Here is a 13,678-nt window from a genome sequence, read left to right on the forward strand (position 1 = left end):
CACTCAACCAGTTACTTTATTTTTGTGGTGTGCATGACTTTGGATTCTAAAAGTAAGGTAATTACCAAAAACATTTTAATAATGGGAATTATTATTGCAGGTCATTTATTTTGTTCAATTACAAGCACAGTATTCATTTCCCAGTCTGTGCAGGTAGCATAATTGAACATGTTCATGAATACAAACTATTTAAAACACTGTAGCCTCTTTTTTTCCAACTGGAATATTGTTAAACGAAGAGTAATTTTTCGGATTCTGAAAGCTACTATATTTACTGATATAGTTACTATTTACAGTAACTATATTTTCCTGATGTGTATTATCGCTTGGTTTAAGAGACACGTGGGATAATGATGGTGTGATTTCGTGCGGCCAGAGAGAACGTAAAACGCAAAAAGAGTACGAAAATGCCGAACAATTAATTCTGAAATGCACACAGCATGAACGTTTAGTGTGACAAAGGTGATCTGTATTGCGGCATAAATTATTCATGATATGCAAGGTGTAGTATATGGCACCTACGTTACCAAGGCAACCTCAACAAAACATTCTCTGGGATGCGAATAGAGAGCCTTCAGGGTTCTACAGTAGGTTCACATAGAGCATCACCTTAATCATATGCATAGGTCTGCGAAACTACCGGTACACTAAAATAAAACAGCATTAATGATTAACCGTAAACTATCTACAAACGAACCATCCACGAAGAATATTGAAAATTAACGCTCCGGCAAGATTTTTATTTTTATTGTACTGACCACGCCGGTAGTCCAGGTAAAACATACGGGTTAATCTCTGCTCTTTTACCCTGCTGAAATACGACTCGTAAATATTTTAATTCTTTTGTCGCATATTCCAATTATATTTTATATTTGGAATCAGATTTAAACACATTCTAAATTATTGAACGTGTTTTGTTAGTTAAACTTTGTTTTGAAGATTTTTTTACATTTAAAAACTATATAGTGTTTTATATCTAATTTATATATTATATGGTCGCCAATTTATATTCAGAAGTGCACAACAGAGCTCAAAAGTATTTTTGCAAACTCCAGGAGTCTCGTTTTCGGTAAGTACAGTAATTTAAACTAAACCATTCAGTACAGGGTATGTGAACCTCCAGCGTCTCCGCCTTTTATTTAAACGGGTCATCATCAAGCCTCGAATATGACCGTTCCGCAATAAATAGTGACAGGTAGCCTACATAGCCTACTGCGCACTTCATAATAAAAATAATAAACAAAACGTTAACGTGACGTGTAACTAACTACACCTCCTCTTTCGCTGACTCGCCCTTACTAGATGCGTACTTAGAGAAGCTACAGTACGTGTAGTACTGCACCTGAGTCGCAACACCTTTAGGCCAACACACTGTAACGGACGAGCAAGCGAACTGAAGAGTGGATCCGAGCCAGACATTGAGGGTCAGCTGTCTTACTAAGGAAACATTCAAGTAATTATCACGTTTTACCCCAGATCATTTTGAGCTAATGGAATTCAGTAGCAGTCGTAGCATTGTCAGTAGCAGTGATAATAATTCCTTAAAAAAGTCATTTCACGTACAGTACATACTGTAGCTGTTTTAGACATTCCTCTCAAAGCACGTTTGTGGAAGAGAACACAATAACAATAATAATAATAATAATAATAATAATAATAATAATAATAATAATAATAATAATAATAATGCCCTCCGCACACACTCTGTATGGTATGTTGGAATTTGTGTTTGTGTTAAGAATAAGAAAGTTTCTGACCAAATCATTTTCTTCCGCCACCTCATTTTCTGCAGTAATTTTCTTCTTGTGCTCCCATTCTTTATCCGCCCCCTAAAACCATGTAGAGTTCTGATTTAAAAATAAAATGTCGTTTTATTTCACATTAAATGAAGTCATGTTGTATATTGAGTTAACAGGGTTGTCTCTGGTCGTATTCTACATGAAGATAAAGCACGTTTCGTACAGCCTGTAATGCAGTCTAAGAAAATCCTAATGAAAAAATATAAAACCACAGATGACATAAAAAAATACTGACTCGTTGTAATTTAATACGGAATCTGGGGATTTAGCAATATCGTCATGTAACGGATACTGGGCTCTGTAGATATACTGGCGGATTTTGTATGTAAATCATCTATGTTATATTGATTTTGTTACTGTTCTGTGCATGATCATCTGGCCCCATTGCAGTAGGAGTCCTTTTGCCCCTGGGAAGTCTTGTATCCCCCAGAGTGCGCCTGTGAGTTTTCTGTTACGTTCTCTGTAAATAAAATTGTCTCACACTTCGTGAGCTTCCTGATTCAGACCTGTGTCCCCAAAGCAATTTATCCTTAAAAAACATAAACATCAGGCTTTGTTGCAATTCTATTATTGCACGAAGATTTCAGTTCAATAATTAAAACGTGCAGTTCATACGCAGCACATGTTAAATGAATATATTGTAACGCACTCGGCCGACATTACAGGTTGTGCGACGGCCGTATGCGTTAGAATATTAATATGGTGACCAGACGCCGTATTTTTCCCGGACTTGTCCTCTTATTGAGACCTAAAATATCGGTCCGACCGGGATTTATAAAGTTCCAAAAACTGTCCGGGGTTCTGTTTTGCTCGTTGCTCAGACTGTAAACAAACACAGGCTCGTTCCATGTATTACCGGTAGATGTTTTGAACTTGCGCGCAGCGTAGCTTGAAAGGGTTTTGTGTGTGGGGGGGTTTATGGCCATGAGAAATAACAATGTTTAACTTGTTTCATTATATTTCAAAATGTTTCGTTAAAATCTATCATTTTTGCAACCAATGAGGACTTATAGTCCTCCTAAGTTGCGTTGTCTTCATTTTTTCCTCAGATGTTGAGACTTTTGTTGTGTTAAAATGTAAAACAAAAGCTTTGTTTAAAATAGTGCTATATTTTTTTTCCTTGTTTGCCATTATGAAAGAGAAACAGCAAACCCTGCAACAGTTTAAAAGTTTACTAAGAAGTTTAATAAAAAAACAAGAGAGTTTAAATTGATTTTTTAATTAGAAAAGGTAATGAAGATTCATTACTTTGGAGGCATGTGTCGAGTGTCGATTATCCTCCCCCCCCCGTAGTCTTGTTTTGCAAACCAAAATATGGTCACCCTAATATATGACGAATGTTTACATTCTGTCAACATGATCAAAATGGCTGTGTGTGACGTCCTTTGGTCTTGTTTTTTTGTGTGCAGCAACAGAGGCGAAACAGCTGCTTGTGAGACATGGAAGCAGACCTGCACCCCTCAGACTCTTTCAGTCTAGGGATGATTGTGGCAGGGAGGTACACTCTTCAGAGGAAGCTGGGAAGTGGGAGCTTTGCCACAGTCTACCTGGTACTGGACTCCAAATCCAAGACTGAAGAGCAAAAGTAAGAATTGTTCTTCAGCTTTGTTTGAACCACACAATGCATTGGCAGACAGCTGCGGAGTGCTTTTCCCTTAAAAGTAATATTGGCTCAACGGTCAAAATGTTTAAAACCTGCCACTATCGATCATCAACACAAGTGAGATATGGAAACAGCCTTAAGCAAGAGCAAGCCTTAAGCAGCCTTTGCTTAAGCAAGAACAAGTTAAAAACGGTCGCCTTCAACTGTGTCTGAAGCAAAGACCGTAACTTGACAGTGAATTATTTTTTTTTTGGTACTCTTAACTGCTTTGCCATAAACAGAGTTGCTTTGTTTAATGTTTACAAATGTTAATGTTATTAATTGAAAATGTGATCAAATATGTGCAGATATCAGGGTGTGTATAGAGCATCTCCGTGTGTATGCACGTTTCTCTACCGGGTATAACATTTATTGTTAATAAGTGTTTATTGTTCTTCCTTTCTTCGGTGCTTCCTGCTAGTAAGACATGAAAAACAATGTATGGAAATGTTTACATATCTTTCAAAGCATTCTGCCTTTTACATGAAAGAAAAATCCAAATCAAAATCTACTATTGAAAAATAATGAGCATTGTCAAGCTTGTGGGTTTTTTGATCTGACTAAAAATACTCTTAAAATTTTAAGTGTCTGTCTCTTAGTTACTAATAGGTACTGTATCATTAAGCACAGAAACAGCACAATGTAGCTAGGCAGAGATTCCAGTAGGCTTTGTCTAGTGATTGTGAAATCTCTCCTACTGTGTGATTCACAAGCCCCTTCTGAACTGTTGGCATTTGTTCTGTCATGTTCTCCAAGCTTGTCATCAGGTAATTTGAGATTTGGAGGACGCTGAAGGATTTTTGCTAAGGCTAAGTGTCACTCTCAGAAAGCACCATAATGACAGGTAACAACTGTGAGAATGATGAATATATTGTCTGTACCCAGGGGGTTGCTAGAAGGTTGTTTAGTTTAAATAGTGTAAATTAAAATTATTTCAATTGGGCTGGTGATGACTAAGAATTAAAAAAATAACTTTAACTTGCAGCTCACAGATTATTGCCACATACTGTATCACTCACTGGCACAACAGATTTATGATTCCAGATTTACCTTTGAACTTCAGTGCTAAACAAGTGCACATAACAAAGTCAGTATGGTAATGGGTAGAAACAAGAACCCTTCTAATTTGTTGCAGAGGCCTGGCAGTGAGTGCTCCTTTAGTTTTTTATTGCTAGCTATGGTGTTCTCATTCACCAACAATATAAAATGGCATTTTCTCCTATTCTGAGATTTATTTGAAGCAGCAGAGTAGTAAAGCAGCTATTAGATTCTTGTGGAAAAAAAAGCAAATACTTAGTTTTCTGGGGCTGAGGGCCAGAGGTTTTCTGTCCTTATATAGCTTATAGAAAGCTTTTACTCTGTTATGTATCTGTGATTTTAGAAAAATCAAGTATTTTGATTTTACTTATTGATAAAATTGTCACCGTTTTGCTTAATCTGCTATTCATAACTGACCGTGATACAGTTGAGTACACCCTTTGCGTAAGCAAGACTAAATCACCTAATTTGTAGGAGAGCTGATTTTCACAGGTGAATTGTGCATTGTGCAATGTTTAAGATTACTTAACCTGTTGAATGTTAAGACCAGTGAAAAACCAGGAAAGAAAAACATCGAATGTATTTCACACAATATTCCTTATCATTTAGCCTTTGCATAAAACAACCAATGTGAAATTGAAATGTTGGAAACTGGAGTAAGTCAGTGCAGTCTCTTACAGTCTGGGGTGTTTGCAGTCAGCAGTTTTTAATCCTGTAAAACAGTACACTTTCTATGAAAAGATTGCTGTTTTCCTGATAACAGCTGTGAATTTGTTGGAGTTCTAATTGATTCATTTCTTTTAATGCTCACTATATCATTGACAACTTAATGCCTGAGGAAAGGTAGCTAAACTGTGTCAAATAAGATATCTTAAGATGATGACAATTTAATGACCTTATAGATCATGACTGTTGAGGGCCAGAATTCGACGATCTTGATTTCAACCACTGCTACCTGGAAGTCTTTCAAATTTCTTCAGCCAGATATGTTACAACCTCATTTAACTGCAGTAGTATCCACTTAAAGTGGGGATTGGTACAGAATACGAGACTGTCTAGTAGTGCCTGCCTTGAATGCTGATTTCTTTTAATCATGACAAAAACATGGTGAAATACACCTAAACAGTGATAACATTTTTGAAGGTGGAATCAAGAAAGACAACTGATTTTTCAGGACATCCCCATTAATGCATGACAGATTATCCAATAGTGTCTCTATTATTCCAGTCCTGACATTCTGTTCTGGTTATTCATTAGAATTGTGAGAACTGCATGCATCAAACACGACATTCCAGCATGAACCTCATATTGAGCTACAGTAATTCCTCATTTTGACTGGCTGAGCCGTGCTGTGAGGTGTCTGAACAAATCGTTATAAACATACCCCTTCCTGCTGGGAAAATGACTTTAAGATAGAGCTTCACAGAAGGCTTAGTCTTGTTGAAGCAGTGTTGACCACTGCGCTGTCCATTTCTGAGTTCAGGAAATAGTGATTATAAACATTAAAAAACTATTTTAGGGACACAGACCAGGCAGGAATCAGCAGTTTTTTATGGGAAGGGATAAATAATTGGAGTTTCTTAGATGATCTCTTCTTGTTTTTCTTTTTTTTATTAATATCCATTATTATCTTTTTCATTTATCATTGCACTGCATTAGAAGGTTAATGAACAGTGAAAACCAGTTTCATGAATTATTGGAAAATTATTGAAGAAGCAAAACATACCATCTAAACACTAATAAAACTTTAAGACTGTAGTGTAAAAGTAAGCAATCTATATTCTGTAATGACCAAGATTATTATGACCTATGGCCAGCACAACAAGGGAGTTAAAAATTATTATATTAGGGCCTACTGACAGAATTAAATTACTCTCGTTTATATATACATTATGAACTCATCATTTACTTTGTATGTATATATCTACACTTCTACTAAGAAAACAGACAGTTCTGCCAATATTTAGGTTTGGTAATCTTAAAGTAATGTGTTAATTGTTACCTTAGAACTGACAAATAGCTTTCTAATGTGTTAATGGAAGGGGTTGTTCTCTGCTGGGAAAGAGAAATTGTTACACATATCAGGGCACAATCACACCCTAATCTATATATGAATACATATGTTATCTTTTTAACAGATTTACTAAGCTATTGTTTTCAGATGGAAACACCTCCATACCTAAAAATATCAACTGGCTGTATTTTATCAGCACAAAATAAGATTCCCGATATATAAATATGAGATGATTTCATCTTTATTTTACAATTCCGGTGAAGCTGTATGTTTTAATCCATATGGAAAATGACATTAACTTAAAATTGGTGATATCAACTAGAACTTAAAAGGCAGTTAAACACATACCAGGATAAGATAAAAAATGCAGCACATTTTAATGTGTTTTTTTAAAGATGAAATATCACCTTGAGTTTGTCTGATTTTTAATCTTATTTTATGATACATTACATTTATCTTTAAAATGAAAAAAGAGCACATCTGAGTTGCCTCAGATTAATATTTCTTGGACAAAAAAAGGATACATCATTTGTGCCTGACATGAGAATAAAGGAGATTATATTTGCTGGTGTTCTGTAATTATCACAAAACATACATTTTTTATTTTATGAGCCACATGAAAAAAAAAACCCTTGGCTTATCTCTTGTCCCCGCATGGTGATTTGCTGTGCTGTTGAACATGGCCTCATTAATCCTAGAAACTTTTTTTTAGACTCCATCTTGATCTCGACACCAAGGTACACAAATTACCTGAAGATTAGACTGTTCCTCTTTCTAATAATGTCAAAGACTCCAATCCTTGGCACAATGCAAGCAAGCAGCAGTACCCTGACCCTGGCAGTTGCCCATGCCAGTTCTTAGCGCAAGAGAAATGATGTTAACAACTCTTTGTAATGTTGTCGTACAACCTGCATTAGTTATTCATTTTAAAACACCCTGTGCTTCAAGGTGGTTACATTCTTATTGAAAATATTGTCGCCTTTCAGGATCCCATTCCTTTGTTTGGATTCTCTCGCACACACTTCTGATCCATAAATATGACTGTGGGTTTTAGGATCTTGGCCTGCTCATTGATTTTGAAGAGACAAAATCAACAAGCTTTTTTTCCTCACAATTAAAAACTATTAAAGCCATTAGGTTGTTCATATTTGATTTTCGTAATATCAGCAGTTTACTTTTTTCAGTTTACTTTTTTACTGAACGTGAGTTGTAGAATGATAGAATGGTAGAATCATGGCTGTGAAAATATGTGTTTTATTATCGATGATAAAGGTTGCCTGGGCCTGTTGATTGTAAAAGCTCAGTAGCTATTGATGTTCATAGAAAGGTTTCTCATTTCCTGGTCATTTATTTTCTGCGTTTCTTGTTTACCTCTTTCTTTCATGAGTGGATAGTGACTCACGCCTGATGTTAAGAACTGATGGTAGGCAGATGAAATTTCTGAAACTTGTGTGACTCATTGACACTTTTTTTTATCATGACGGTTTATGTCATAACAATCAGCTATGTGTATTCAAACTGACAGGCACTCCACCTAATAACAAGAACCTGTCAGAATGGACAACACACAGATGACAGGTGCTTATATAATTGTGACCTGTGTATTTATAGTGGAGTACCCTCTTCATAGGAGAGGTGAGAAGAGGTGCCTTATTGTTCCACCTTTTTGTGCAATTACACAAATTGCTGTGTTTGTTTGTTAGATTTAGTGTGCTAGAGCAGAGTTGAAGTTTTAAGAGCCTTGCCCATATTACCACTTCCACTCTACAATACTTTGTCAGAAACAATGAAACTTTTCCACAGAGTTGGAACCCATGCAGTACTGTTGTTTATAATTGCCAGCTATGTATTTTCTGTTAACACCCTAACATCTTTGGTACCCATGGACTATGGGTGTGGGTGCATTTGAACAATACAGTTAATGAGGAATTTTATTTGCATGCATTTTCACATATAAGAACAATTATATACGAGAGAAGGCCAGTTCATCCATCTATCCTGTTTGGTATTTAATTACTAATTGATGAAAGGATCTCATCCAGTCTTTTCTTGAAAGACAATATTCCTGAGTTGCTTGTTCCCTATTCCACTCCCACAATACCTTGGCAAAAGCGTCCCCTCTTTTCAGTTATAAACACACTTCTTTATAGTTGCCACTTGTGTCCTTTGGTTTGTGTTTCACTGTTCATCCTGGTTTCACTCTGTTGGTATCCTCGAGGATTTTGAATATCATGTTGCCTCGCACTTTTCTCTCTTCAAGACTAAAACTGTTCTTTTCCTCCAGACTGTCAGTGTGACATACCCTTTAGCCCTGGAAGGACCTTCACTCAAGCCCAAAAATACAGTGTTTCAGGGATTTTGTTTTATTAACATCACACACCAACTGTCTTTTTAATAGACAACCCTTGCATTCTGAAGTAAATTGCAAAAAGAAAGTTATTTTTCTCCAAGACTATTGTCATGCTAAATGCAAAAGAGTATATGCCTAACAAAAAGTGTAAATTAATCCTTGGATCATTTCTTTCTCAAAGCCTTGATAAGAAAACCACAAAGCATTTATTTTCAGATATGATACAAGGGAATTTAGCAGTGACTTGACAACATGGGAGGGCTAAGAAATTTTGTTTTTCTTAAAAAGTAGTTTGTAATTCCATTTGCCATGTCTCTGGCATCAGTGAAGCATGTTGGAATTAATCTAACTTATGTCTATCAAAACTTCACCCCAAAATATATTAAACAGGATGATAACATGATACATCTTGACGGCATTCCCGTTCAGTGGGCTGCTCATTCGGGAGAAATTGTTCGTGTGCTCATCCTGCATATTTTATATGAGTTCTGTAGATCTGCAAACATTTGCCATTAATATTGTTAAAAATACAATAACAGCACTGAATAGCCTGCAACAGCACAGTTCTTGGCCATGTAATTAAGAGACAAAGTACGATTAGATTCTGTGAACCTGTTCTGTTCTGCTAATGACCTGAACTAAAATAGCTTTTCAAAGACAGTGTTGATTTTTTCTAAGCACCAGAACAGCATATTGTGCAGTGAATGTGAAGTATGGAAAAAAAAAACATTGAGCGTGCTATCTGCTTTGTCATGCAAATGAGATTTTAGAACATAAAATTGTGCAGAAAGCTGCAAATAACAAAAAGGAAAAAAGACAACTCGGGGACTTGGAACTACCATTCAATTATTCTGGTAAATGTCCTTCATTTTAATTGTCTGCATTAAAAAAGTTATTGGGCGATAGTGAGAGGAACTGGCCAGTCACAGAGATATTATTTTGAAAGGGTGATATTGGGTTTTATTTAAAGTGGTGGTTCCTGCAGCAGTGCAGAGTAATGGTTAGGGCTCTGGACTGCAGATGATGGGGTAACTGGCTCAGTTCCCAGCGAGAGACACTGCTGTGCTACAAGGTATTTCACTCAGATGTATTCTATAAACTCCACACTGAATTTATACCCACTCTTGTCCTTTTTGTACCTTATTACTGACTTTGACAGTGCTCAATAAATTAAGAAGGTTATTGTTACTGAAAATGCTTTGTTGTGATTGAAACCTTGTTCAGAAAGGTCACTGTTCTCCTCTACAAAGCTGGATACATCTGGTGTCCCCAAGACTCTCACCTATTCCTTTCAGTATCTCTGTGTTACCATTGGGTCAGATTCTTCTCAGGTATGACATCAGCTTTCACTGCTATGCTGATGACACCCGAATGTATGCTTGCATAAAATATGACTTTAATCAAGCACTTACAAGTCCTGTGATGTTAATTGGATCTCTTTATCAGTGCTGCCTATGTGTCAATCTTATAGTAGCTTGACTATTGCTGGTCCTCCAATCACTCTAAGTACTCAGGTGAGGAATATTGCAGTCAGTTTGGACTTGTTCTATTTCTGGCCTGATTGTTTTAATGCACTGATTACTGGTGTATCCCAACATGTTGTTAGTTTCATAATTTGCTGCATATTCATAATTCAACTGTTCAATTTTTGACCAAAACAAAAAAACGCATGAGCATATACAGTATCACCTATTTTCTATTGTGTGCATTGCCTCTCTGTGGATTTCAGAATAAAATTGTAAGTGTTTGAATGGTTTGGCATGTGACTTCATCAGTGAACTGTTTTTCTCTTGATTATAAAGGATTATTTCAGAGTTTTTCTTTTCTGACTTTGACCGTACTTGATATTTATCATGTTACATCACCTGTGCCCAATCAGCTCTAAAGAGCTGATTTAGGAATGATGGAAAAGTTACAGTTTCTTGAGTGTGTCTTGAGTTATGAATGATCAGTTAACAAACATTGTTCTAAAAATATACAAGCATGGACAATGGGATTCCCTTTCACTGCCACCAATGTGTAGCCCACACCTGGATGATGCGATGGCAGCCATAGTGCACCAGTTCTCTCCCCACACACCAGCTCTTAGTGGGGAGGAGAACAGAGTGATGAAGCCAGTTCAGAGATGAGAAATATGAGGAGGCCATGATTGGTAAAGGCCAGAGGAAAATGTGTTACAGTGTGTCATTGTTACTGTAGTAGTTCAAGTGCTCAAGAACATTACCTACTGTATACATTGGGACTGAAATAGTGTAAAACCTTGAACCCCCGTTGCATTACAATATATACTGTATTTTACTAAAATTTATATTATTAAATTACAAGAAAAATGTAATTAGATACAATATCTCTTGTTCTTGTAACAATTTATTGTCTCCATTTTATCAGATAATCTTATAAATACAGGTACCTTGACCACAATATATTAACAATGTAATTACCTTGGAAATGTGTGGTATTTACACTTTGAAATAATGTATTTACACATAAACCACTTGACTTAAATTGCAATTATTGCTTTAGCAGTGCGTAATACTTGAAATTTAGAGGTGTACTTACATTTTAAGTTAATTACACTTTTAATGTTCTTTTCCATAGCCTGCCATGTTATTGTTGTAAGGTGTGAATCTTGTACTTATCTTATATTTGCATATCAGTATTTACGTAATGCAGTTACAGTACTGGTCAAATTATTTAAAAGTAAATACAAGTGTGAATGTCACATAATAACAAAATAACTAATGTAATAATTAATATACCTGTGTATTATTTTGAAGTGTATTTGTTTTATCTTTTAATCAAAAAAGTAAAGAGGTTACAAAGTTGCTTTTTATAATGCATTTTAATTTTTGCATTGATTACTTAATTTGGGCATTAAGAGCTGCTAATGTGATTATTGTGTCCCCACAGAAAGTGGTTTGACAGGAGCAAAAGATCTTAATTTGCCAAAGCACTCGAGGTTGGTTTTTAGTCTGGTACACAACATTAATTTTCAAAGCACCACTCTGTGTGAAAGCCAGTAATGTAATGAGAGCCTTTCCATTGGAAAATCCATGCAGTTAATGAGAGGTTGTTGGTTTAATAACCTGTTTAAAGTAATCTGAATGCGGAAATAGGATAAACAAGTGCTTTTCAGTTCTGATTCATGAATGCTGAATGTTATTTGTACTTGTTGAGTCAATAAGACTTCTTGTGGATTTTTCTCTTAGGAAGATCAAATGTCAGAAAACCAGTGTGGTTCTATTGCCACCAAATAGCTGGAGACTGAATGATCACAGGAGTCTTTTTACTTTTATGTACGTTTACAATAGAAAATGTTTTGTCTATTATTACTTATATTATTTGTCATTTGGAAGGCTACCTTGAAAGCTGAAAGCACCTTTACTTTCTTTTTGCCCATCCTTAACCTCTGAGGTCCTAACCTTTGCCTGGTTCTCCTCTCTCTGCTTCTTGCTGATGCTTTAAAAAAAAATCCATTACAATGACTAATTCAATCAGTAACTACGATTAAGGGAATCGGAGAATCTTTTGGAGAAGGAGAATCCTTTGCCTGGGTCCTCCAATGCAAACAGCTAATTTCAGTAAGCCTGTGCTCTCTTTCCCTTCTACGCCATCATCCAGGAAAGTCTTGAAGCAGATCTCAGTGGGGAACTTGAAGGGAGATGACACGGTATGGTCTGCTAAAGAAGCCCAGCTGCTGTCTTGTCTGGACCATCCAGCCATAGTCCATTTCTACTGCAGCTTTGTGGAGCTCCAGTCCTTCTGCATCATCACAGAGTACTGCGAGGTACAGTGAGCCTGCTTCCCTCCTACAACCAAAACTGCAAGCAAAGGTGTTTCAGATGTGCCCACACATGCAAAGACACAGTCTCAGGCTTATCTTGCACAGAAATGCTCCAGGTATGGAACACCTACACTCTGGAAGCTTAACCCTGACCATAGTGTTGGCCCAAATGGCAAACCTATACTAATGCTTGCCCTGAAAGAGATTTAAGTTTCCACGGGCTTCAGAGGTTATATTCTGTTATTGCTGGAGAGCTGTGAAATGGATAGACTGGCTATCTGATGTCTCATGCACTATAGATTTGTTCATTGCTTAACTAATTGTGGGAGAGGGGTGTCTATGGGGAGGCCATCACTAGCTGCCTCATTCATACATCAATGACCCCTGTACAGCCTCAAAAACCTAATTTAAAAGGTCTGACATATTCTTTAGAGTGGCCTGACATTTCCTGGATTTAGTCTGAAGGATGATTGACTGACTCCTCTAGGGGTTCTAGTTCTACAAAGGTTAGAGGTAACTTTTATTTAGCAACAGTTTAAAATGTACTTTACAGTATGTACTTTAGAATAGTCACATTTCCCTTGGCCTCTACTGTTCAGGCCTGGCTAATATGCTAAATATGTTGGGAAGGAACAGCAGACTTTTCAAAACGTGTTTTCATGATGCATGGTTGGTTTGGGTACACAGTTAAGTGTCCAGCTGAGTTTGTATACAAATTCCTCTAGTCATCCCTGTGAAAGGCTTACAACACATTCAGGTTTCTTATACTATTTTGAAATCCTTTGCTTCACCCAGTGGTGAAAATTCACTAATAAAACCCAAGCGGATGACAGAGAACCTGCCCTGTTTTTCATCATCTGAAAGAATGACTGCTCTTTCTACCAGAATCAATACGCAACAACCCATTGGCACGTCACCTGTAGGCTAAACATTTTTATGATGGAGTTTATCATGAAAGCTTGTCAGGTGAACCAATCCAAACTCCTGCCAGTCACTGGTTCTAGGATATAAATGCAGGCCTGTAGACCAAAATGTCTACCATTCCCAGTGC

The 13,678-nt window shown here is 36.6% G+C and overlaps 1 protein-coding gene across 12 annotated transcripts in view; it reads left to right on the forward strand.

Annotated features, from left to right (window-relative positions):
* The first annotated feature begins 574 nt into the window (after positions 1-574).
* LOC102690035 (serine/threonine-protein kinase Nek11-like) overlaps positions 575-13,678 on the forward strand; it is a 60,186-nt gene continuing 47,082 nt past the window's right edge. For 8 of the 12 annotated variants that reach the window (XR_001480913.2, XR_001480912.2, XR_001480915.2 and 5 more), the window contains exons 1-3: positions 1,300-1,453; positions 3,209-3,384; positions 12,465-12,630. Coding sequence is in view for 7 of the 12 variants with exons in the window: in XM_015368328.2 (XP_015223814.1) it covers positions 3,239-3,384; positions 12,465-12,630 (312 nt within the window). In the remaining 5 variants the exon portion in view is untranslated. Of the gene's footprint in view, positions 775-1,014; positions 1,070-1,299; positions 1,454-3,208; positions 3,385-12,464; positions 12,631-13,678 lie in introns of those variants that run through there. The other 4 variants (XM_015368329.2, XM_015368331.2, XM_015368330.2 and 1 more) reach the window with 4 other exon arrangements.

The sequence above is a fragment of the Lepisosteus oculatus genome, chromosome 20 (assembly GCF_040954835.1).
Source record: "Lepisosteus oculatus isolate fLepOcu1 chromosome 20, fLepOcu1.hap2, whole genome shotgun sequence".
Lineage (NCBI taxonomy): Eukaryota > Metazoa > Chordata > Actinopteri > Semionotiformes > Lepisosteidae > Lepisosteus > Lepisosteus oculatus.